General features: G+C 33.0%; 3 protein-coding genes, 1 long non-coding RNA gene and 2 pseudogenes across 5 annotated transcripts; 4 read left to right on the top strand and 2 right to left on the bottom strand.

Moving 5' to 3' along the window:
• Positions 1–1,615: 1,615 nt before the first annotated feature.
• LOC120135793 lies at positions 1,616–3,100 on the bottom strand (annotated as a pseudogene).
• A 5,691-nt stretch (positions 3,101–8,791) lies between these two features.
• LOC120135796 lies at positions 8,792–10,105 on the top strand. Its single transcript, XR_005517289.1, has 3 exons — positions 8,792–8,948; positions 9,130–9,304; positions 9,917–10,105. It is a non-coding gene; the product is annotated as an uncharacterized LOC120135796 (long non-coding RNA).
• A 58-nt stretch (positions 10,106–10,163) lies between these two features.
• On the top strand, positions 10,164–11,975 carry LOC120135795. The gene is made up of 2 exons (XM_039151998.1): positions 10,164–11,231; positions 11,637–11,975. Exon 1 carries the CDS (start codon positions 10,443–10,445, stop codon positions 10,980–10,982), a length of 540 nt encoding a protein of 179 aa, XP_039007929.1. The 5' UTR covers positions 10,164–10,442; the 3' UTR covers positions 10,983–11,231; positions 11,637–11,975.
• Positions 11,976–12,940: 965 nt separating this feature from the next.
• On the top strand, positions 12,941–17,083 carry LOC120135794 (MOB kinase activator-like 1A). 2 transcript variants are annotated; one of them, XM_039151995.1, is made up of 7 exons: positions 12,941–13,054; positions 14,308–14,356; positions 15,224–15,332; positions 15,608–15,701; positions 16,311–16,444; positions 16,654–16,817; positions 16,979–17,083. In XM_039151995.1, exons 1-7 carry the CDS (start codon positions 13,032–13,034, stop codon positions 17,051–17,053), a joined length of 648 nt encoding a protein of 215 aa, XP_039007926.1. In that variant the 5' UTR covers positions 12,941–13,031; the 3' UTR covers positions 17,054–17,083. The 2 variants fall into 2 exon arrangements, with proteins under 2 accessions (XP_039007926.1, XP_039007928.1); XM_039151997.1 differs by having other exon boundaries at positions 12,963–13,054; positions 14,292–14,356.
• A 1,112-nt stretch (positions 17,084–18,195) lies between these two features.
• Positions 18,196–19,916, top strand: LOC120135787 (annotated as a pseudogene).
• Positions 19,917–20,847: 931 nt separating this feature from the next.
• LOC120135785 (glycerol-3-phosphate acyltransferase, chloroplastic-like) lies at positions 20,848–25,271 on the bottom strand. The gene is made up of 12 exons (XM_039151991.1): positions 24,970–25,271; positions 23,639–23,736; positions 23,369–23,455; positions 23,145–23,242; positions 22,583–22,640; positions 22,212–22,313; positions 22,059–22,120; positions 21,870–21,980; positions 21,691–21,769; positions 21,492–21,611; positions 21,320–21,418; positions 20,848–21,201 (listed from the first exon to the last, which is right to left on the bottom strand). The coding sequence occupies exons 2-12, from the start codon at positions 23,669–23,671 to the stop codon at positions 20,890–20,892; spliced, it is 1,161 nt and encodes a 386-aa protein (XP_039007922.1). The 5' UTR covers positions 23,672–23,736; positions 24,970–25,271; the 3' UTR covers positions 20,848–20,889.
• Positions 25,272–26,692: the final 1,421 nt, after the last annotated feature.

Raw genomic sequence — 26,692 nt, 5'->3', positions numbered from 1 at the left:
ACTTAAGAGAACTAGTGTCTCATACCACTAGTTCAACTAATTGTGGATATTTAATCGCTTATGGTCAAATGATTTAAAGTTATATTTAGAATAAATACTATCACTTTTAATCCTCTTAGATTAATAAAAAAAACGACAACACACAGACACAAAGTGATCATTAAATAATAAAAATATATTCATATGTGAAAATATTAAAAAAATAATTAAACGATTCGAAAAAATCGAATATATGATAGAACTGACCTAAAAGTTCAAAATAAAGATAGGTAAATAAGATAACAAGATAAAAATCAATTAAAAAGGCAACATAAAATTCAATCATATTGTAAAAATTTATTATACTTTTAATTTTATTTATGTTTATTCATATCACTAAAATTTAAACTCTAAAAAAAAAATATCGTCTCACTGTTTTTCCCCCCTAAATTCGCCCTTGGAATTTGTATATAACATCGTACCGAATCTTAGACTTTAAGTTCATGATCAAACTGGTTCATGGAATTAGTCTTAATTTTTTCAACAAACCAAAATAAATAAAAATAGGATAAATGAATAAAATATAGGGTGAAGGGGACAATGGGAATCTCTTTAATTATAAGTTTCTTTGGGCTAATAATTACCATGTTAATCATACGAGTATCAAAGTGGCAGATTAAGCAACATGGAGCCCTAACTCCTATCATTGACCCTTGTTTTTCAAAAGGTGCGTGCATCAAAGTCCCATATTTTGTAACATAGATAAAGATGTGACAGCAACCACAAACATGTGAAGATCATGACTTTACTCACTCGGTAAAAATAATTATTTAAACATTTGAAAAGTTTATCGCTGTCGCTCGACATGGTTCATGTTCGCATGTGTTTCTTTTTTTACACACGGTTCGTTTTTCATTCAATTTAATCTCTATCTGATTTTTTTTGGCTGCATTTGGTCTACGATCATTTTGTCCTAAAATCGCGTCAGCGGTAACGATTTCGACAAAGTCTTCGATAGCTGCTGGCGACAAATTCAACTGCTGATGTACAGTCCGATTTGTTAATATAGCAGCAAGTAAGAAGGGTCATCATCAAATCTAACCAAATCAATAGACTACAGTCTTGAGCCATAGAAATAAAAACCCCTTTGCTCCTTATGATCTTAGGGATCCCAAGGTACAAAATCAGACAATATAGGACCGCCACCCATTTCTGCCTTCAAATCCTCGGATGCGAAAAATCCACCTCATTATCCACAAGATCCCCACAACCTTCCCCAATCTTTATTAATACAATAAAATCCAAAAGAAAAACATGTCTGTTTCATGCATCAAGACAAAAAAAAAGTTTTCTCATCTAACAAAAATTATTGCATCTCTACCACTAGTCCACGTTGATATTTTCTTCCTTTTCATTATCCGACATCAAGCCATGGAAACCACAAGAAACATCCAAGTAGACCCACCAAGATTTTTGCAAGATCAACTAGCAGATTGAAAATTAAATGAACAAGAATCTAACACAAGTAGCAGCAGAAAATAACTACGACAATAGACATGATAGTTTTGTTCTGTTTTTCGTCTTTACATCAAAAACAAAGAGAAACGAAAACCAGAAACCTAATTTTTACCTTATGTTTTATCCCCTAAGCCGCAATTTAAGCTCTAATAATAAGCTTTGCTGGCTTTGCTTATTATAATCTGATGTCAATTCTTACGCAACTCTGATGATGTTATTGTTATCTCCATTGCTAAAGTTTGATATCACCTGAAATGGGGCATGCCTTGAAGCTGGAGATGATGAATCTGTTTGATCAGATTGCAAAGAAAGCTCGAGTGACAATGATAATGGATCGGAAACTGGGTTTGTGTTGAGATCATATCTCTGAAGAGCTGGGAAACTAGGAACCGGACGGATGAGGTTTGGTGTTGCAACTTTGGTATTTGACTGATTCGCCTGTGCTACAGTGAGATTTTTAGTCAGATCCTCAACCAGAACAGGAGGAATTAACGGATTAAAAGCCATGGGAAAAGCAGCCGGCATCATGGGAAACCCAGTAGTCTCAGATGGCTGAGTTGTGTTCTCTTGCTGATCAGCTTGATCTTCTTCCGTTGGAATTGCCTGTACCTAACCAAATAGTAGCAAAAAAGAAAAGTCAACATAAAAGAAAAGCCAGTGAATTATGAGAATATTTAATTCATCAATTTGTTATCATGTTTTCTGGAGAAATTAATACAAAATATCTTATCCAAATTAAGTTTTGTTAAACAAATCGAGTATCAAAAATGAGAAAACTAGCCAAAAAGAAGAGAAAATAAATCAGAAATTGGTTTTACTGATCAAATGTCAGGAGTCAAAGACTTATGATTCAACCGATCGGACTTTTTTCGTTCTTCTAAAATTCTAGATTGGTCACTTTCTAAGCAAAACAAAGAAGGGGAAATGTCGAAAAAGGAGTAGTAATGAACAATACCGTATCGGTGGTGATATCGAAGAGGCTAGATCTACGACGGCGTCGGTTAAGATTCTTCGCCGGAGAAAATATTTCTGAGCATGGCTCGCTACTTGTGTCGGCGTACGAGTCTTCACGAAATTTCTAGAAATCCCTCTCCAATCCCCTTTTCCTACTTTTTGCAGTCCAACCAGAAACAGCTTGTGCTCTTCCTCAGTCCACGGCACTCCTAAATTTAATATTCCAAAAAAGTTCAAAATTTAAAAAAAAATCAGAAACTTCAAAATCAAAAGAAGACAAAAAGGTAATGATATAAAAAATGTATAAACCTCGTTTGCGCTCGCGATTTCCGGTGGTGTGGGGAACAGCGTCATCGGCGGAGGCGTAGCCGGCGTTGAGGTTCTCATCGCCTTGATCTTTGTTGTATTGTTGCAATTCTTGTTCGATTCATGAGGCTGTTCGTACTGAGAAAGATTGTTCATACTAACACTTTTCCTCATGGAATCAACCACCACTCTAACTCCAAAAAGCATGATTTCTCCAATTGCACCGCCGTTCGCAGTGGAAGAAGAGCCGGAGGCGCACGTGGCAGGCGGCATCCCCGTGTCTTTTTCTTCTTCTTCTTTCGATTTTCGCTGCGAAAGAATCTTTTGGTTACAAATGAGATAAAAATGCTAAAGAACAGATATCGAAGTCGCGTGGGAATACGTATATATAAATATATAATAGGGTAAAGTACACCACAGGTCTATAAATTATGTTCAAATAATCTTTTAAACATTAAGTTTTTAAAATTTATAAATTATCATTTAATTTTTTAATCATATACAAAATAATCAAACACATAATTTATTAAATTTTATAAATTTAATAAATTCTAAATATTTAGTTATTTTTTATAACATATATTAAAATTTAATTTTTTTTTTTTATTCAAAATTATTGTTTAATGATATTTAATAAAGATGTTTTAAAATACTAAAATATCATATTTTTATTAAAAAGATGAAATATTCGTAATTACAATAAAAGTTTATAATTATAATTGTAAACTAAACACAAATAAAACATTTTTCTATAATTATTGATAAAAAAAATTAGTCATTCGAGATCATACAAGAACCAATTAAAAGCTCAACTAAAAAACTCAAACAAAAAGATATACAAACATATTTAATTGCATCGACAAACGAATCATAAAATAAAATAAAACTACTAAAAGGTCATCGACAATCAGAGTTGAGTGGCGTGTGAAAATTATTCACAAATAACCGCGTATCCAAATCCAATACGAGAGTCTAAATCAAGAAAGATTAATAATATAAAAAAAAGTATCATCTTGATTAGTCGATGTGACGTTAAATCAAATCCTAAGAAAAAATAAACGAAAATAATGATAAAACAAACGATAAAAAAGATTTAAAAAAATGTCAAAAGATAGAGAAAACGTGTTATAAAGACAAAATAATGAAAATACTTCAAAAAGAAAAAGTTGTGGTGACTGTTTGAAAAAATACGTGGCGTATAATCTGTTTGTAAATCTCCAAAAAGATAACGAAGTGGGCTTTTTTTATCGACAAAATAATAGTGCGTTGTTATTTTTAAAAAGTATCCCTTCCATCCATCCTTTATATTTTTATCTTTAATTTCTTTAATAAAGGTTGTAATGTATTTTATTTTTGGCTTTAATCAATTGAATAATACAATCAAAATAACTCAATTAGTTTTTCACATTTAATATCATTGTTTTTAAACGAGAAAGATTATGTCGATTGTATATGTTTTTTATGTAAATTTATACGGTAAATTACACAGATGGTGTAACACCCCCAACCCGTATCAGACATGGATCCGAGTCTGAGGTGTCACATTGATTTTTAAAGCATTTACTTGTATAAAATAGTGAGTAATTTAAAAACTTTTATAACATATAACTTATTCAAAACGTTTACAGAACTATTCAGAGCTTATACAATTCAAATATTTTAAATACATGCCAACTAGACTTTTATACCATAAAATACATTTAAATCATCTATTTTCTGATCTGAAACTTTGTAAGGAAAAATGCTGACCTGACTTACACCTCAACAATCCATAAGCTTGTAAGAACCTGCGTGTGAAACACTCACACGCTAAGTCTATGACTTAGTGAGGCGAATAAATATATAATGTAAACTCTAACTTGTAATCATGCAGGAACAACTATTATTATCATATCATACACATCATATCAAATCATCTCACTCATATGCTTTTCATATAACAATTACATACATATCATCATTTATGTTTTTATCTTGCTCCTATACTATTATACTTCATATATCTTATTTCTTATTCATATGATCTCTTACATTCATATTCTATAACTTATACAAATTCTTATATCATCATATAAGTCATTTATACTCACTCATATACATCAACATATTCATGTAACAGATACAATAACCCATATCACACATATATCATATCATGCAATTCATATACATATATCACATACATTGATTTCACAATTATCTCTTTATTAGCCCATGTACACATGTGAAAACTGTAGATATGTGAGTCTATTGAGGTTGTGCACTATGATGTCACCATAGCTCGTATAATTCCCACTAGGGGCGCGTAAATTTGTCCTGAAGGACCACGTAGATGTCCCAAAGGACTACATATAACACATATGTCCCGAATGACCACTATGTCCCAAAGGACCACTATGTCCCGAAGGACCGCGTAGACCCTCGACTCTTGGCATGCCAACTATACCTCTAGCTCTCCTAGCACTTACATGGGCATTCTCTTTTATATCGTTTCACATAGTCATATCTCATATGCTCATAGCTTTTATCATATCATTTCTCATATTCATATAATAATATGATTCACTTTCAAGTATCACATATACACATTCATATCACATGTTCTTATAAACTCATAACTTCTTTCACATGTACCTGTAATTAGGTAGCTTCTTTTCACGTAGTTCATGTCACTTTTCATATCATTCATTTATCACATACATAATATCTATCATATATACATTTCTTCACTTATCTCATAGTTATGTATCATATTACATAATTTAACTTATATCATATTATCATGTGTGCATATATCATGGACAATTAACATGTATCATATAAACATTTATTCACTCATATCATTAACATATGTAACAATCAATAACACACACATAACATGTCAAATATATGCTCATATTAATGAATTCATGCATTCTACTATAGGAAATAGACTTGTCACAAGTCTTATTTCCATTAATACATAATACACTATCTAATGTGCACTCACCTTAGCCTCACTACGTTCTAATACACTTTATGATTTTCCTCTCTTTCGATCGAATCTTAACTTGCCAATCGACCCGGACTTGTTTGTGCTTGATATCTATATAATCATACATTGATACATATAAGTATCCAATTGATATACACTAATCTATCATTTCTTAGACCAAAAGAAATGTCTATTTCAATTTCCCCTTGAAGTGCATCGATGCATTCTACAGTGCATCGATGCATTCTTTAACATGTGCATCGATGCACTATCCATGTATCGATACACAAATTACCTTCGATGTTTTCATTTTTAAAGGGATGCACTCCTTATGCATCGATGCACTAATTGCATTCGATGTTTCTTCTTTAAAGAGTGCATCGATGCACATTCAATGTACATCGATACACCTTGCCCATAATTTGCATTTTAAGCCCGAAAATCCATTTAATTCAACTCAAATGCTTCATATTTCATCCCCTTTCATATTCCTAACTTACATATACATATTTGCACTCATTTCTACTCAATAATCACTCCTTTAACCTCCATATCCTATTCTCTTTAAGAAATTCAAGAATCATACCCAAATTTTAACATATTACAAATCTAATTCTAACACTTCATACATGTTAATTAGATTGATGACAAGTCAAATTCACTCTAAAACCTCAATAAAGAACTCTCTTTCAAGATTTCACTTATTCCTCTCTTTTCTTTAATTCCCTCTATTATCTTCATCTTATTGTTTCAAGATAATTTAAGCTCTTCTTATGCTTAATTATCACCTAATAATCAAAACTCAATCTTAAATTTCAGCTAATAATCAACAATAAGAAATCTTACCTTTGCTTGAGCTCTCACGTGGAGGAGGAATAAGAAGGGAGAAGAGTTTTCTAGATAACTCTCCCCACAAGTTTATCTCTTAATAAAGAGATAAGATAATTATCTTTAGATAACAAAGACCATTTTCCCTTAATCTCCTTTAATAATTACTAATAACTTTCAGGAAATATCTCCACATGAATCATTGAACTATTCAACTTTTCTACTTTTATCCCTAAATTATGAAATTTTACAATTTAGTCACTAACCCGATATTGAGAATGTTACAGATGGTCCTTATATTTTCTAGTTATTTGATTTTAGTCTTTTAATCTCTTATGTTATAAGCTCGTTTGATTTTGATCTCTCGATTGTTAACTTATGTTAACTCAATAACAAAAGTCTAATTTTACATTTAAAAAGTGGGGAAAAAACGATATGAGTGACCGACTGTAATACGTGTAAGACTTAAAATTTGTTTAATTTTTTATACAAATTCCGTGCCTCCTCCTCCTTCTTGGTGTTACTTTTCTGGAATTTTACCTCGACATGATCTCTATTGAGCTGTGTGCATGCCGACGATCAAGGCAACACCGTGGTCCGATCTTTTCGGTCACCTCTCCCATCCTTGTTTCCTCCACTAGTGGCAATTTGGTTGTTTGGGTTTAGGATTACCGTGGGCTGGTCTTATGTGGGTTCGTTCTAGGCCTCTTTCTTTCATCTTGTATTTCTTTGGGCTCTGAGCCCTTACTATTGATGGTGTCTTAGGATAAATTATTTCTAAGATCACGAAATTAAGAGATCGGTCCTATTTGGATCATCGAGTAAAATTAAATTTTAATTATATTATTCAATTTTTATTATTCTTTCAACCAATCGACTATTAATTGATAACAAGATTATTGATGTAATAATTAAATATATTTATATAATAACAATTTAATTATTATTATTTTTACGTTCTATAATTTTGTCATAATTTTAATTAATAAACTTAATATTTCAATAAAATAGTAAAATAAAATAATATATGTCATCATCCTCTTAATGAAAAATAAAAAATAAGATGAAATCGAAGGATCTAAACTTGTGATCTAAAGATAATAGGCACATTCAGTCACTGCATAAAAATATATTTTTTTATTTCATTGTCGTGAATGAATTATATTCAGGTTGAACTGTAATTGATATAAGTTTTTTTCTTTCAAAATTTTAATCTACCACGTAATTAAAAATTTAATAATCTAAGTGACTATTCTTTTATTTATTAATCAAAATAAAATCAATTACATAATTTAATGATATTAATTTTTTGATATAACTATTAATATTCGATTTATTGATCAATTAATCTGGATCGAGTACTGCAAAAGCAAGGAGAATTCTCCTAACCCAATTTTCTTTATACATAAACGTCAAAATTTAAACTCTTAACTTTACTTAAAAAATCTAATATTTTTTCTCGTTAGACCAATTGATTGTTAATATAATTTGATGATGTTATAAAATATTTTTTTTATAATAAAAACAATTTTAATTAAAAATAAAAATATTCTTTGGATATATGCTATATTTGAATTTTTTCATTAATAATATAATAATTTATATATTAAAAATAATCATAAATAAAAATATGAAAAAAAAAAAAGGAAAATCAAATTAAATAATATTATCTACTGAACGCATCATCAAATTGCTCGCAATTCCGAATGAAAAAACTCATTACGTGCGTTTAGCTACGTCACGTCATACAAATTCCCCAGATGTGGGCCCCCTTGTTGGCGCGCGCAGATTGTTGAATCCCCGAAGAAAAGGGATCCTTCTGAAATACGACGTTTTAATATGTGATTAACGAAAGGTATTATAGAAAATATTATTATTTTTAATATTTTGGTAAAATGTTATTTAAAATGTTATTTTTAATAATAATTTTTATAGAATTTAATATTAATATTTTGGGTAGAAAAATAATATTTTAGATAACGTTTTATTAAAAATGTTAAATATTTTAAGTAACATTTAATATTAATATTTTTGATAAAAAAAATTAGATAGCATTTCATCAAAAATATTAAAAAAAGTTAATATATTAATACTGTTATATTTGAAATATGCCCAAGGAAAGGGAGAACAAACAAAAACAGGAAAACAATTGGTCTGATATCTCAGTTGAAGTGGCGTGTTGGTAAATAAAAAGGACAGAAGAGGGCAGTTCGGTAATAAGGCGAAGGACTTTCAGTTCCTAACTGACAGCTGCTACAAGGGAAAGGGAAACAAAAAAACTAAACCAAACAAACCTCCCTTTTATTCGGTCGTCGTCGTTCTTCTTCACAATTTGGTCTGAAACGACACAGTATCAGTTCGTTGCATTAGTTGCTAAATGGCTGATTCAGAGGTAAAGTAACTCCACTACCTTTCTGCATAATATAGTTTTTGTTTTTTAAAGAATGAATTTTGAATATTTTTTGTTTCTGTTTTGTCTGTTTTAGTTTTTGGTTTTTTTTAAGAACGAGTTGATTTTGTTCTTTGATGTGGGTTCCCTTTGGTGATTTCTTGGTATTTTGTGTTTTGAACAGAAATTGACGGTTTGAAAAAGGCTTATGCCGAAATAATTTTGAACACGGCTAAAGAGGCGTCGGCGAGGATAATGGTGTCGGAAAGGAAGGCTCGCCGGTACCAGCAGGAGCTGTTCGCGGCCAAAGACGAGGCATTGCATGTGTTGGTTAGGTTGAAACAGATGTTGGATCTAACGTAGCGGTTTGGTCTTTGTTTCTGTTATTTTTGTTTGTCTGATAATGTTTCGGAGCCGATGTTATAATTTCGTTTCGCTAATTGTCTTGCTAATGTCGGTTTCATCCGGATATTTGTTTGTTTGGTGGTTGATGTTTGATCGCTTTATTTGGTTGCCTTTTGTTTCAATTTGTCTAGTTGATTGCATTGCATTAAATATGTTATGCTAATTCATCTATTTGATTAGATTGCTTATCGTTCCAACATTATGAATGTTACACATGGCATAGGGAGCTCGAAAGAATGCAATTTATGAATCGGAATTGCCTTTTCGTTATAGACTGTTTTCTGTTAACAATTCTCTTTGCTTTGCGCATAAGAACCGACCAACGCCCTTGTTAAAGTAGGGAGCATAAGGGCTATTAGTTAAAGTAGATTCAAGAAGATAATAGGTATTGTTTCTTTCTTATCTTATATTGGAGATCGGTTTGTTATGTATCTTGTTCCCCATCACTCAAACTCAACTGTTACTGTAGGAGACATCCGACACAGATAAGCTCAAACCTTTATACATGAATAGTCGGTCCATCAAGCCAATTCTTACAGTACTTGCTGTCCGTGCCATGATTGTAGGTTAATGAAGCGGAGATGATGTCCTTGAATCAACAGAAAAGAATTAAAGAGCTTGAAGCACAACTAGGTGAAGCTGAGGATATAGTTAGAGATCTTAGAGCAGAGTTGAGAGAAGCACAAGATGAGTTGGAGAGGCTGACCAAAAATCCGATGCGGTGTTTGGGTGAACAAAAACAGAACATGATGTTGCTGCTTGTGAGAAAATGTCGAATGGAAATTCAATCAGCAATTCCGAGTCTGTCATATCTTCTCAACTCGGTATACAAACTGACATCGTGACAGTTTCTGACATCAAGAGTTCAACAAATTTGGGTATTAAGTGTTCTTGTAAGGACAATTGCTACGCTTGTAACCCTGATTTCGCATCCATAGTAATGAGACGGAAAGAGCCTGATCTGTATAGAAATGGGTGCACTCAGAGGATTCGTGCACTCAAAAGGTGTCTGTGAAAGAAAATTCATCTCTTTCTGGGCAAATAGATGATGCAAAGAACGAAGACCCTATAGAACATGAAGAAGGGAAGGATATGACCTTAAAAGTTTCTCGACCCGACGAAAATATTGATGAGTTCAAAGCGATGCAAACTGATGTTCATAACAACATTCAATCACTTCCCATTAGTCCTTTTTATAGGAAAAGGAAAAGAGCTGCTAGATATAAGAAAAATAGAGCTCCCTCGCCTATGGATATGTCTGATCAGGTTGTAGCAACATGCCGAGAATCTAATCAACCGTGCCCTGAAGGTTTTTCACATGCTGCTGATGAGAATGCTCGATTGGGGGAAGATTCTAGGATCAGCAATCATGATGCTTCACAGGGTTCTCGTTATCCTTCCATCCCTGGTTCACTTTCAAGTGTAGTGGAAGTAGTTACTGAATCGGAATATGAAAAAGTTGACAAGGATGATTCAGAGTTTGTGAAAGCTTGTGATCTCCGTAATGGCAAAGACAATGATAAATTGCTGACAGACAAAAAAGAGTTGACAGGTCCGGACAGTGGATCCACTGAGAATTTAGGGTTGCATCTTGCAAACTGGAGCTCGAGACGGTTGACTTCTCTGCTGTAAACTTGAAGTTAAAGTGTCTGAAGTAACTGAAGGGTCCTCAACTGGTAAATAATAAGTTTCTCATGTACACTTTCAAAAGAAAGCGGAAGAAGGATTCTTTGAGCAGCCCTAACAGAGATTGCTCACTTCGAGGACACTTCTAAAATGAAGACGGAGGATAAACAAAATGGTTCTCTAGACTCCGAAAAATCAACAGTGACAGCTGAATCATCTCGAGACAGTCAGCGACTAGCACAGGTGGCTCGCCAGGTTGGTTATCGATTGTCATCAGTGCTTCTTTACATATTATATTTAATGGGGATGTTGCCAGTTGTCACACTTTTAATTCTTACCACTTCTACTTAACATAAAGGACATTTTTCTCTGTTTTTGTAAGCAAGTTGGTTTCTTAGAGACTTACAGAACAACTGGTAGGTCAATTTGGGGTCTTTGGGTATTTACCTGTGTCGATTAAAACAAAGTTCCGAACTTCCTGCATCTTCCTTAACATTGAGTCACATAGACGGATCTGTTATTATCTCCAGTGTGCACGTGTTAGCATGTCGCATGCAAAATTCTTGAGCTGCATTCTTCTTTGATTTCTGTTCAGAAAAGCTACAGTTGGTTTCATTTACCATAATGCCAAATATTTGTCTGTCGTGATCTCTTTTGCAGCTCATGTCGTTATCGGAAAAGAAGTGGCGGTAGCAGATTTGGGCGTTCGGTGCATGAAACACAGGAATGCTGAACAGACGCAGCTAAAATTGGTGCAGCCTCGTTGTCTCTGATGGCATATATTCATCAAAAGTCAACAACGTCGGTGTATGTGTTTTGGTGCTGTTTTGATGGAATATATCAACATCCAACTCTTTTGAATCAGCTTTACTAGTTGCTATATTTGATCACTGCTCTTGGTTCCCCTCCTTGTACGGCATGGTTAGGGATTTTGCACCGATTTGCTCGGACGGGCGAGTATATCGAGTTGGTTCCGATAAGTGCTTGTTCCGTTCTGTTATATTCCGTCTATCATTTGAAATTACCTTTTCGATCACTGTTAGTAAGCAGTAAATTACTTACCATGTTTAAGTTAGTATGTCAATAAGATGATAATACATATTATCACCTTATTTAATTTTCATTAATTTGTTAAATAAATTTCTAAACACTTGTAAAATTTAATATAAAAAAATAACATTTTAATTTTTTAACTCTTAATTTTTAAATTTAGTGAATAACATCTAACTCAATAAAATATATAAAAATAAAAAATCAAATCAATATCTTTATTTATCCATATAATTTCTCTTTTTAGAATGCCCACTTTAAAATGAAATAAAAACTATCCACTTATTCTGAGAATTCCACTGTTTTCTGAAATTTACTCAAAATATCTAAGATGCACATCATGTAATTATTCTATTTAAATATTTTATTACATATTAGTGGTGGAGTTGTTTTTCCTCACAAAAAATATTAATTTATCGCATTTCGATAGATATTATACACTATTTAGTTTTAGGCAAAATATATTATATATCACTAGACGACATATCATTTATACTATTAAACTTTTAATTATTTTAATTATAATATTGAATTTTTATTTTAGTTTCAATTATATTACTTGATCGTCAACTCGATAACGACATGATGATATAGAAAACGGTTGTCGATGTTGATGTCACACACATAGATTATTTTAATGCCTAAGATGATATCATTTTAGTGTGACATCCAATTAATAGTCGTCGTCCACATCAATGCATCATTACCAAATTAATAACTTAGTGGTATAATTGAAATAAAAAATAAAAAATTAGTGGTGTAATTGAAATAATTGAAATTTAATGGTATGAACGACATAATCTCTAAAATCGAATGGTATTGATGAGTTTACCCTTAGTTTTATAGCAACATAAAAAATTACAAGAACATCTGAGATTACGCGAAGGAATAGTAAATATATACTATTTTTAGAGAGAAACACTGAGAAAAAGGAAAGGTGACAAAAGAAAAGGCCTTTCCACCTGAAGAAAGGAAAAATTCGATTCCTCTCTAACTCTCTAAACCATGAGTCTCTTCGGTCTGGGCAGGTAACTCAAAATTTTCACCTATTTTCTTTTCTCTTTAATATTAATTAATTATTGTTATTATCGTTTGATTCCATGCATGCTTTGCTAGATTATGTTAGATCCGTTGTAATCATATTGCCTTTTTTCCTGATTTAAGATCAGCGATCAACTCATCTTGTTCGCCGTCATTATGTTTATTTAAATTTCTGGAAAAAAGAAAAATTTAAGCCTTGATTTGTTGGGTGAAAGAATGGAAAGATGGAGGGAGGAAATAAAAAAAATGAAAAGGAAATAAATTTTGAGTGTGTTTGGTAGTAAAGAAAATCGAGAAGAAAGAAAATGTGAATTAGCTCAAAATATGAGATAAAATGTGACACATAGATGAATTAGTTCAAAATATTTATTTTTCAAAGCTTAATTTTATTTATCATATCTTTTTAGTGCTACCAAGCAATGAAGAGAAAGAAAATACAATTTTCTTTCAGTTTTTTCATCCTTCCTAATGGAAGAAAGAGAATTTTAATTTTCTATCTTTCTACTTTTCTACCCTTCTAATTCTCCATCCTTTCAATTTTATTTCCACTCTACCAAACTAAGTGTTAATCTTCCTAATTTGCCTTCTGGCCCCTTTATTTATCTGGTACCATTATCTGCAATCCTATTGCTTTCTTCGAGCAATTGGCTGTTTTTAGGTGATCTTTCGATTATTATAGATTCTCAAAGATTCTTGACTTATAACAGGTTAATCACGTCGATCATTAATTGAAAGTTGAATTAACTAGGAGAAAATTAATAGGAACAAGTATAGTAGTCTACGAGAAACTAATTAGTTTTTTCAAAAATACTTAGTAATCAGGTTGAATGAATGCTTAAGATTTTCCATAGTTTTCAGTTGTACAGGATATCTGCGTACATGCTTTATGTGTGATTAGTATTTCAAGCCATAAAAAATAGTGTTTTTTTCCCAATTCTTGTAAATGTTGTTTTTCTATTTTGTTAAAAATCAATTTGATACTCTGCTTAGTTTGAATGCCTCTGAACTATGCTGCTTTGAATCTTTATCCTAATTTATCATGCTATACACTTATGAAATACCTTCAATGTACGCAAGCTTTTTTTATATCCTATGACACAAATTTTGACAAATTGAACTTACCTATGTTGGATGTGTGTATTTCTTACTGCCACTCCCATGCCTGAGCAGTATAGCTGTTAACCATTTATGTATCTTCTCGGTTAACAATTTTCCTGATAATAGATTGCTCTAAAAACAGAAATCAGCGAACATTTCGCCCCAAAAAAAGTGCACCCTCAGGAAGTAAGGTTGGTTATTTTTGTTCCTTTTTCTAATAAAAAATAATTAATATTGTTCATCTCTGCTTGTTCTCTCTTATTGCGCTTGAATCTGTTGGATTGTTCATGTGACCACCTTTCCAATTATTCCCCTTGGTAAATAAATTGTTTCCATTTTTTTTACCAAGAATTTCTTGAGTGTGAATTTGCAACTTTAGCACGCTGGAAGTATGCTATAAATTGTTCAGAAACAGAAACAAAAAGAAAACAAGCACAACTTAACCGCTAAAGATCTAGTGCATCAAAAATCATAAAAACAAAAGACACTGGAAAGTTGGCTTTATTTGCAAAGAAAACTAAGAGAAGCTCTAGAATCCTCAATTTAATTGCTTTCTGGCCCTTTTACATCTTGGCATTTTAGCTACTTAAATGGTTTCCATTAATTCTGCAACTTTTGTTTATATTTGTAAAGCAAGAATTCACTTAACTTCTATTTGAAGATTTTCATTTCTTTTGAAGTCACTTGTTCAAGAAATAAGTTTAAGTTATGATGCTATACTTAAAAAAACTACAGATTTCAATGCTCTGCTGACATGCATGACGGTCCTACAGCGTCACCTGTTCGACCAACTCATGGACATTTGAGGGCCTTGTATACGCATGCTATATGTGGTATTTTTTTTTACTAATTTTGGATCTGCCTCTAAACATGGTTGGTTCTGCTGGGTGTTGAGCTTCACAATGAATGTATAACCTTTTAGAGGTTTCTCTCCATTTCTTCACAGCTGGCTTCTTTATAATGCTTTTATATAAATATTTTCTGGACTTCATTCTGCTATATTAGTGGCTTAGAAGAATTTGTAATTCTCATCCAAATACTGTAATGATGTAATGCAGGGTGCACAGCTTAAGCAGCACATTGATTCTACCCTGGGCAGTGGAAACCTAAGGGAAGCAGTAAGGCTACCTCCTGGGGAGGATTTAAATGAATGGCTCGCCGTCAACAGTATCTCTTGTTCCCTCTCTTTCTTTCTTTCTTACTTGCACACGCCTGCAAAAATTCAGAATAATTCCTGATAGATGTATTTTTCTAAAGCTGTATGTGTATTATCCATGAATATTCGAATTGTGTGGCCATGCTGTAAGTTACTTTCATAACTTCTAATTTAATTAGCTGAACTTTTATAGAATGTTTTTAGTACATTTTCTTTCCAGACTTTAGGCCACTGTCTGCTTTCTTTGAAACTCGTTGCTTAAATATAATTGTTGGATCTTTTTCAGCTGTAGATTTCTTCAATCAGGTGAATCTGCTCTATGGTACCCTTACAGAGTTTTGTACCGCTGAGAACTGTCCTACAATGACTGCAGGCCCTAAGTATGACATATCAAACCAGATTCTTTTTGCCCTTCTCAACATATTAAATCGTACAAATCCTAAATCTTAAAATTTTCATCATGATGCCGGTATGACTCGTCATGTTTGGTTCTGTTGATGATATCAAAAGTATTTCTATCAAATGATGAATGCTTTTGAGTCTTCAAAGAATCAAGATAACTGGGACTCCTTAGATCTGAATTCAAGGCTCTTTATCGCTTTAAACATACACAAATATTGCATTAGTTTAGTTTCAGTAATAAAAGAGTATCTTGCTAAATTATGAAGTCAGAATATATAATATAATATAATATTGCCTGATAAGTGTGGGATGATGATGATCGGATTTATTTATTGTTGAAAAGACATCAAATCTGTTGCAGCTAGAATTGTTCTAAGAATCAAAGCTCTTGTAGTCATTTGATTCTGTCCAATTATGTCAACTTGTGCAGAATGTAACAATGAAACTTGTATCTTCCTCCCCATCGTCTGCATTTTTTGTTTGTTTTCATGTTTGGTTCATTGATATCTACTTTTTAAAATTCTTCCAAAGGGGATATCTTGGTTTTTCTGGAGTTTGATTATTTGCTGCCTGACGAAACTTTATAGGTATGAATATAGATGGGCAGATGGTGTGCAGATCAAGAAACCTATTGAGGTTTCTGCCCCAAAATACGTCGAATATTTAATGGACTGGATCGAATCGCAGCTTGATGATGAATCCATTTTTCCTCAAAAGCTTGGTAAAATGTTCATCGTTAATGCGCTTAATCATCTTTAATTCTTTGCGATGAAGTATGAAATACCTGTCATCTAGAGAAAGTATATCTATGTACGATGACAACGTGTCGATTAACATATTTCCTAACATCTATACTTTGTCCAAAATTCTCTGTTCTGTCTATGCTAAATGCTTTGCCTATGTTTTAACTGTATATTCTGAATTCGATAGGTGCACCGTTCCCTCCCAACTTCAAGGAGGTCGTCAAAACAATATTCAAAAGACTGTTCCGGGTATATGCTCACATCTATCACTCGCACTTCCAGAAAATTGTGAGCCTCAAGGAAGAAGCCCATTTGAACACATGCTTCAAGCACTTCATACTGTTTACTTCTGTAAGTTCTCATCTGCTTAATAGTTAATATTCCACCTGCTTATTTATTCTCGAAGCAGTAGCGTGCAAGGATCCGTTTGTTCGTTCATCAGATGCAAGAATATGCATAGTTGATTAGAAAGTTGTTGGTTTAATTCAGATTGCGGTTTTTTGCATCGGCAGGAATTCGGGCTGATCGACAAGAAAGAGCTAGCTCCTCTTCAGGAGCTCATTGAATCCATCATAGTCCCCAGCTAAATATATAGTGGCTGAGATCCTGAGAAGGATCTAAAAAATGGGTAAAGTTCGCTAGAGGTCATTTGATCTTTTTGAGTCAGCTACCTTTCAATGTTACAAAATGGTCATTAAAATTTATCAACTGTTACAATATAATCTTTAAACTTATCAAACTATTGAAAAATGTACTTCAACTTATCAAAATTTATTGCTACTTTTATGTTGCAAGGGATCATTTTGTAAACCGTTTAGGAAGTTTAATGACTATTTTGTAATATTTGAAAGATCGTTGACCAAAAAGATCATTTTTTACGTATTTCAATGACCTTTACTGTATTTTATCCAAAAAATAGGGATGCAAAAGTAATAAATGGCTGTTAAGTAAAAAAAAACCCAGTCATAGGCTTGAGACTTGAATCCTCACTCTATAAGAAGAGAAAACGCCATATGTAGAAGCTGCTAAACCGTATGATCCCAATAACAGCAACAATGATAGCCAGTAGAGCAGAGATGGAACTTGGCAGGCAACTGCTTATCTGTTGGATGGCTTTAAATTTTTAATTTATACAAGAAAATATTGATTTTATGACTCAAGTGTATGTTGGATGGTGTAATTTGAAGGTTTGAAGCTTCTTGATTATGGTTGTTGATTTACTTACATGTATCATGTGTCATTGGTTGATGTGATTATCAAATCTTAATCATGTTATTCATACACTAAAATACATAATTAAAAGTATGATTTAAAAAATATTTGAATGACCAAAACAGAAATTAAGTAATAGATGGGTGATCAAATAAATAGTTTACCCTAGAATTTAATTAGAAAAACATAATTTAATGATTAATTAACAACAATAGAGGTGCCGTTGAATGTCCGTCCAGCTCAGTTGGTATAGCGCAAGGCTCTTAATTTTATGGTCGTGGGATCGGATTGAGTCACACGGTGGGTAATTCATAATTCTGATTGCCGGAGGTCTTTCACGGAAGTTATTCTCAATCCGTTGGGTAACCTACTACCTTACCTCCCTCCAACCTATTACATATGAAAATAAGGTCAGTTAATTTTTTAATAGAGACGCCGGTTCAAGGTTTTTTTTTTCACATTTGAAAAATAAAATAAATCTAACTAGACAAGAACCCGTTATTGGGAGAGCAAGCTAAACCAAAACAGAAATCCCTGTTCTTTCATCTTCCTTTGTCTCAAGCACAGCGATTTCCAGTTTAGAAAGAAAAAGAAATGTTACCGTGAACAAGACGATTAAGAGAGAGAGAGAACAGAGAGATAATAACTAGCTAAACTGACCAGTGGCCACCTTAGCTAGGTCCACACCTAGTCTAGTCTAAATGCTATATTATATCAACGATTACCCACATTTGGCCACTAGCAGCAACCATGGTGGGGATTTTCTCCAGATTTTCTGTTGGCAGATCTGCCCATCGACGCTCCAAGAGTTCCCTCGTAAGATGTTTCCCTTTTTAGAATTTCATTTTAGCTGATTCTGTAAGAACTTTATTTATTTCTTTTTTTGGTATTGTTGGGTCTTTCTTCTTTTGGACGAGTCCATTAATGATTCATCGTTGATTGTTTTTTTATTGACCTGTTCATATGATCTGATTATTTGGTAATTTTGTTGCCTGAATTTTGGGTTTTCTTAATAAATTCAGTCATCATGTGCTTATGTGTAATTGGATGAATGCAGAGTGAAAGTGGTTCTGCAATTGAAACCTAGAAATTTATCAATTTGAGCAAACCCAGATTTCTTTTATTAATAATCTGTTTTGGGATAATCCGTGTATGGTTTTGGAATTTTGACTTCTTCCTGTTAATCAATTCATGTTGCTTGAATTTCTTGATTTTGCAGAGTAATTATTTTGAAAACTTGTTTCCGGTCCAAGTATCGAGTTCCTAGTATTAGCATCGAGTTGCTTTTACGATTTCGGTTTCCTCTCGATTAGTTTGCCTGATCTTGCTAAACCTTGATGTTTGCTTTTGCCTAGGATTGGAGTTGTTTATTTCTTGTTGCATATGACTGATGATTTCCCCATTCAAGGTGCAGGATGAAAGAGATGTTATGCCCCCAAATCCGGATGTAGCCACTGCAGCTGATGCTGCTAGTGCGACAGCCACTGCCCATGGAATTGAGGTAGCAGTTGAGTTTAAGCCGGTCGAACGTCCGATCGAGCCTTTGAACGGTGACCGAACGATTCAGTGCCCCCTACCTGAACCTTCAATTCTAAATGTAATCATCTGAGACTTCTTGCCTTTTGTGTCCAGCTTCGTAACCACATTCTTTACTATGGATTGCATTAGTTTAGGAAATGAAGTTAGCGATAGCTGAAGACTATTATTCTCGATACATTGAAATATGGCCCGGGTACCTATTAATGTAACCGCTGCTGTTGGCGGTGCGAGGAAAACGATTCCTTCGCGTCACTATTATGTAGTCTTATGATAAAAGAAGCCTTATTTTAGTCAATGAGATTCATATTATTTTCTGGTATGCATGGTTTATATAATGAAATGACAGTGTAGGTTCCCAAAGGCTGCCGACAATTGGCATCTTCATTCTTTTCGTATGCCAGTGGTCGGGAGTTGTACAAACCATTTCTTAAGAGTTTCTCTTTGATTTAAATCGAAGTTTCATATACTGCATTTCTGTCATCAGGATGGAAGAATCCGGTAGGAGCAAGTGTCGGCTAATGTAAGGAGAGTCGAGTTGCCGGTTATAAAGGACGGAGACACCACTGAATCTGAGGCTACCAGAATGAAACCATCTCTAAGTGCCCCGGAACATAACTTATTGAATCTCCTCCAAGAATGTAATGCGTCCGGGATCTAAAGCCTGCTATCGAATCTTGATTACAGTTCAACTCAGAATAATTTGCAGGTATATATATACCTTACAAGTACCGGACGAAATCTTCAATATTCGCATTAATGCCATTTGTCGACTGCCTTTCGGGTTCCCGAGAAATTGCTAATGTGCTTAGATATAGCTTTTTCTCTTCTTCGAATAAGTGCTTGGATGTAGTTATGTTGCAGGGATTTGAGGATGAACTGTTGTTTGCGATCCTTTGTTTTACCATAACAGCCCCAAAAGGGAAAGTACCATTTATTCCATCTGTAATGTGTTTTCTTCAAAAGCAAGCAATCAATGTTTCTTTGGATTTATCAGTTTCACGAGAACCCAAAGACTTCCGTTAATCATTCAAATTAGATATACTCCAATTAGATTTATAACTCGGTTGACATTATTATCAGTACAATATATATTAAATGTTGCAATCGAGTCATTGAATCAACTATAACTAATAAAACAAACATGGGTAAACTAGACGTTTACTACCTAAACTATTACTTTTGTTTTATGTTGACACCTAAATTTTTTTTTAAATTATATCTAAAGTTTAGTTTAGGTTTCAATTTGATATCCTGCTATTAAAAATTTAAGTGTGTTGTTGACGTGTCACCGGAAGGTAATGTTACGTCAACAATTGAGAAAAAATAAAAATATCACGTCAGCAGTTCTGTTAAATTTTTAACAGTGAGTACTAAATTGAAACCTAAACTAAAGATTAGATATAATTTTGAAAAAAAAGGTTTAGGTATCAAAACAAAACGAAAGTAATAGTTTAAGTACTAAATGTGCAATTTACCCAAGAAACATCCATAAGAATTGTTTACTCATTTCTGTTTGTAGGCAATTTCCTTTTCCCTATTCTTGTACTTGTTCGTGACTCATTTTAATCAATGTTTGGATGCTGTAGATCAGTTACATTTTATGGTTCGGAATTGGATTCAAGATCTAATGTCCACCAGAATTAAAATAATATTTCTGTCAAATGTCAATACGTTACATGCTTAAATCGATTACGACTGACATCTTAATTAGAAGAAAATGAATAATTATTGGACCTCCTAACACCAAACTTGTTATGAAACATAAAATTTGAACGAAGGTCAACATAATACACGTAATGTAAGAGTTGCCTGCGACTTCGGGTGCAATTGAACGGATGAGGGATTTTAAACTAGCTCCATGGCTGCGATAAAGCGACGCCTTCAGTCGATGCTCCAGCCCTTGTTTTCCATGTATGGCTGATTTGAGGACATTGTATTGCTCCGTCACAGACTTGTACAAAGCTAGCGTATATGCATCCTTAACCTGCACATTTACCGAATGTAAAGTCATCCGACCCCGTCTGCCGAACACGGATACTTCAATAAAAACGAAGTGTTCGAGTAACATAAGGTATATCATAATGTAACTCAATGCAACTGACCACTTCGGACTTTTCACCAGCAGCAGCGATTTCAGGGGCTACTGATAATCCAGTCCCATGAAAGCCTATGATTCTTCGTTCTCCGATTTCTTTTTCTACCTGAAAGGGAAAAATATCATCGAATCAAGGGAGAATACATAAATGTTTGTGACAGAAACCGACTAGTACACACCTGAGATGGAGGGGGCATGATGTCATGGCACAACAGCGCCAAGGGATACATGTGCCCTGGAGTACCTGAGCTTTCTATCAGCCTTCTCATATTGTCCACTGAAGAAGAATCAAAGGGCGCCTGATTCACACGCATAATAACTGTATTAATTCTTGAAAAACAACAGAAAGTGTTAAAAAGAAAGGCTGTAAGAACCTACTGGATACCATTCTCCCGTAACAGGATCCGGGCGGTCCCTGCCACCACTTGGTGCAATCCATACTAATTTCGAGCCAGTCCTATAACGAATACACAATTTCAGTCTAAGGTTTCATATTGTTCCTGTAAAAACCTCAATGCAGATTCAAGGTTGTTAATATGAAGATGGGACTAATGTACCTTAGCAGCATAGCCATCTCTTTTAAGCTTCGTACGTTTGCTTTTCTTTTCGTATCAGCAAGCTCGGGAACATCGTACATGTGCTTTTTGGAGTACACGCAGATGAGATTTCTAAAACGAATTTGGTATAACATTTTTTGTTAGTGGTTCTTGGCATAATCAAGTGAAAATCAGTAACCATCCGAGTACCTTCCCATGCTGAAAGGCTTGCAAAGAGGATCTGTTATGACTCTATCCCCTGCAACATAGATCTGCAGCATAGAACAGCAATTATGATTAATCATAGAGATAATGACTCCTACGGAATGCTCCGAATAGAATCTAATTTACGGGGACCATCACCAGGTTCTCGGCAATGTGCGGATTTGTTTTCTCAAGCAACAATGCAATGACGGCTGGGTCAGCTTCAGTTTGATGGTTCGAAATAAGTATAACATTGTGACCCTGCAAGTAGTTTAACAGTTACCCCCAATAAAGGCCATCTAAACAAAGAACATGTAAATCTCAATTTGTCAGAACAAAGAAAAATAAATCTTAGCTTTACTACCAAGCAGCAGTACAATGGATGAATCATATACGATATTTAATAGTATGTCATTTTAAATGTAAAATACGATAAGAACATTCTTCTGCATCTTTTGAAACAAATGATTGAGCAAAATTCAGTCATGTTTAGAAGAAACTATGAGGGGTAAAAGACTGAGTACTGTCACCTGCTTTAGCTTCTCCTCTATTTCATAGAAAAGAGAGAGATTACCAACGTATGAATTTCTGCAATGAACATAATAGATGCATGTTAAGAAAAGTAACAAATGCATCCTTGGGTAATTAGAATTTGGAAAATATAATTTTGAATACTAGGAATGACAATTAACAGGTTATGATGTAGTTGATAAGAATTAAATTGTATCTATAGGACAGGTAAAGTAATATGTTTCTGGGAAGAAGGGGAGTGAAATTATTGAAATATACAACGAATGAACCACCAGATAGAATACAAAATATAAGAAAAATATAAAACAATTTCAACCTTAGATTGTCTTCAAAGATATAATTAATCAACAATTTATATAACCTTACTTGTGACATTCATATATGTCCTAATCACTAACGTCAAAATCTAATGTATTGGTTCACAATAATAGAGTTATGAATAGAACAACTATATATTTCTTGACAAAACCATATTCAATTATCAGCGGAGTTTTCTGCAACCTAAATCAACATAACTAAAGAAACCACTATAACAAGACAGTGTGGTATTTGTCCACTCACCTGAAATCAATCAAATGTCGAATGTAATTTTGACCAAACTTGTAGTAGTCAAATGGCTCCCGCAAAGCTTTGTGGTAGGGTTGAAATACAAAAGGATCCTGAAAAGCTACTGTCATATTTTATGTAGAAGTTCATAAAAACTTATGATCCGAATGCTGAAAAAGGAAGTTCATAAAAGTTACAAACTGTAGATTCATCTTGAAAGAGCATTTTAGAACAGCTACCTCTACATCCAAAAGCACACGGTCAAGTGCAACAGCCATGTTCGACAACACAATTTCAGCAGCAGCTGGATCTCCACTTTGGAAAACCTAAATTTTGCCACATACGAAAAATTCTCTTTTCAGATACACAGGTAAAAGATACGCAAGATTGAAAAATAAAAGTTCACCGTGATTTTCGAAGGGCATAGATCGTGTACTAGGGAGAACATATCATATCTAGAGCATACATTAATGTGCAGTAAAGTTAGGAGTTTCAGTTTAGCAGTTTACGGCAATTTTATAATTCCGAAAGAATTCTTCCATTCCTGCTGCAACATTTGGTGGTAGCCTTCCTGCTTCTACTTCCTTCTTAATTCCAGATAGGACTTCTGTAGATAGATAAGCAGTATGAGTGAATAAATCAACCTCTAGTTTAGATTTCAACTATAGTGAACGTGTATACAAAGAACTGCCCCCCCCCCCCCCAATTTGTCTCCCTTCTTTATGTTGTGCTCAAAGAACTGCTCCATCTTATGTTGGAACCATCAAAACGTTATTCATTATATTTTCCAATAAAGATAGATGGTCTCCAGGTCTTGTTTCCTAAAGTCTAAAGTCTACTTACTTTCCTCGTTCATGATTGTTGTCGCATTAGACTTATCCTTAATCAGCATTTCAGGTTTCAGGTTTATATGAACCTTACTCTAGCTCCACTAATCTTTGTTATCTTTTCTCACTGTAGGTTTAGGAAACAAAGGTTATCAACTCAGGAATCCGAGATACATGCAGCATTCAACAATCAACACGATATGTTCACTGTCTATCTCAATTGAGTTAACAGAAATCTGAGGAAGTTGTGGCTTAACTTAAAATTTGGATTTTATGCAAAATTCTGTTTCAGTCTTCACACTAATTCACGCAGAATTGACAGAGTTTAGCTAAATGAGCTTTTCTAATACTCGATAATGTTCTTAATATTGTTGATGAATAAACAGCTCTTTTCAATATCAGAGCTTGTAGTCCAATAATTTCAAGCATCTTACTCTTAAGTAACATCCTTTTCATATGTTATTAAATCAAAAAAGACTCCTAAGCAAATTCTCGCATGAAACAATTTTCTGTGTGACTATTCACTTCGATGTTGCATATAAATTCGGCATCAAATTGTTTTACTCCAATCTTCTAGGAAAACCAAAAAAAAAATAAGTTTTTATTTTATAGCTTTTTTTATTCGGTGTTTATTTTATAGCTGCACGAACGTAATCCATAAGTATCAATTAAATTCTAAACCAGACCTTTCCTTAAGGGCGGCTTTTACGATGTAAGCAATTTAGATTTTCATAAATTTTCTATAATATAATAAACAGCAGTTTAGAAATCACGACATCTTTGCACAAATCAAATTAGAATATAACTTGTTCAACAAGAATTCTACGTTCGCAAGTGATATGACAAATTCCGTTTCAAACATCACAATCCATATTTAATTAATACTCCATATGTTTACCCTCCATTGATCCATTCTTCGGAATAAACAAGAAACAAAAGAAATCACGCAGATTTATTAACTGTAACGTTACAAATTGAGAAAAAAGAGCTTAAGCCTTAAAAAGAGAGCGAACCTTCTCAGAGCAAGCATCAAGGAACGTACGAGAATGCTCGACGTCCAGCTTGCCGCCTTCGGTGGTACCAGCGGCGGCGACGCCGGATTCCTTGTCTCTAACGAGCTCAGCCATTCCCTTAGCCGTGAAGAAGAGAGTTGCTTCGGCCGTAGATCTAAAGAGCTTCACTCGCTGCAAAGGAAGCAGCAACGAAGAATAAGGTTTGAATGAGAAGGAAAATGGAGGAGAACTAATGGAAATGTTGCTTGAGAATGGGAGAGGGGAAGCAGACATCAGACTTATGGCATTTTAAACCAAACATATTATATTATATTATATTATATTATATTATATTATATTATATTATATTATATTATATTATATTGTATTGTATTGTATTGTATTATATTGTATTGTATTGTATTGTATTATATTATATTATATTATATTATATTATATTATATTATATTATATATTATATTGTATTATATTGTATTGTATTGTATTGTATTATCACAGATCTAATGTTTTCATATATAATATATAGTTATGCAGCTTAGTATTGGGATCAACTATCATCTTAAGTCGTGTATTAATATTATATATAAGTTATTAATTCAGTCCATATATTTTAATTTAATCAATTTTAATTCTGATTTAAATGATATGCAGATAATATGATTAAATTACTTGAATTTAAAATAATTAAATTAAAGATAACAAATTAAAACTATAGATTATTCATGATAAAATAATGATAGTAAATTTTAATTTTAATAGATTTAAAAGATAATTTTTGGTCAGATTTAATTTTAAAATTTTATAATGTATTAAAATTGGAAATGATCAAGTTAGAGTATCATGGTTAAATATATAACTTGCAATTAGTACAGGGATTGATGGGAGAATTTGACCTTGGAGTTATGCTGACGTGTACCGTTTATGGATAGGAAGAAATCGTGACATCCAATGGTTACCTCTTTTTATTTATCTCTTCCACTGGATTTTTTCAGAAATTATCCCAAATTCAGATAAGAGTAAAGACTCTGCCAGTGGATTTATATTTTAAAAGAATTTATAAATTTATTTTTTTACCTAAAATTTTAGGTTTATCCATAAAATAATCAGTCCATCAATCTTGTGAAAGAAAAAAAATCATAATAATATTACATAGTACATTTTAATATGATTGACTAATAGAACAAGTACATTTGATCGGTTGATCAAATTGTTCATTTTAATTTCCTCATATTCCCTTATATCATACACTCGAAACTTATTAAGAACACTCATTTTTTTCCTAGAGTCTTCCTTCCCCTCTCCTCTAAATAAGATTAAGATTAAATTTATAATTTATAAAATAATGATGGATTAACATTAATTTGATTATTATTATTAGTATTATATTTAAGAATTAAAATATCATAACATTTATGTATATATAAATGTAATTATCTCATAAAAAATAGATGCATGAGATGTGTGATCTTTTGTTTCCCTTAAATGTTGGTGTTTTGAGAGTATTTTTCATGAAATGACTTTTGTATGTTCTCCCTTTTATATCATACGGTTAATTTAAAAAAATCAAAGAATTTGATGAATATAAAATTAATAGTATATTTATTAATTTTTATATCGATCTATATAATAATTATTATAATATTTATGAAGATGCAAATTCAAACACGATAATATATTTCGATTTGAAAATTCATAATAAATTTAATTTGAGTGTATCTCATCA

This window comes from Hibiscus syriacus, unplaced genomic scaffold, assembly GCF_006381635.1.
Source record: "Hibiscus syriacus cultivar Baekdansim isolate YM2019G1 unplaced genomic scaffold, ASM638163v2 tig00110616_pilon, whole genome shotgun sequence".
NCBI classification, from domain to species: Eukaryota; Viridiplantae; Streptophyta; class Magnoliopsida; order Malvales; family Malvaceae; genus Hibiscus; species Hibiscus syriacus.
This window is presented reverse-complemented; position numbering and strand designations above follow the sequence as displayed.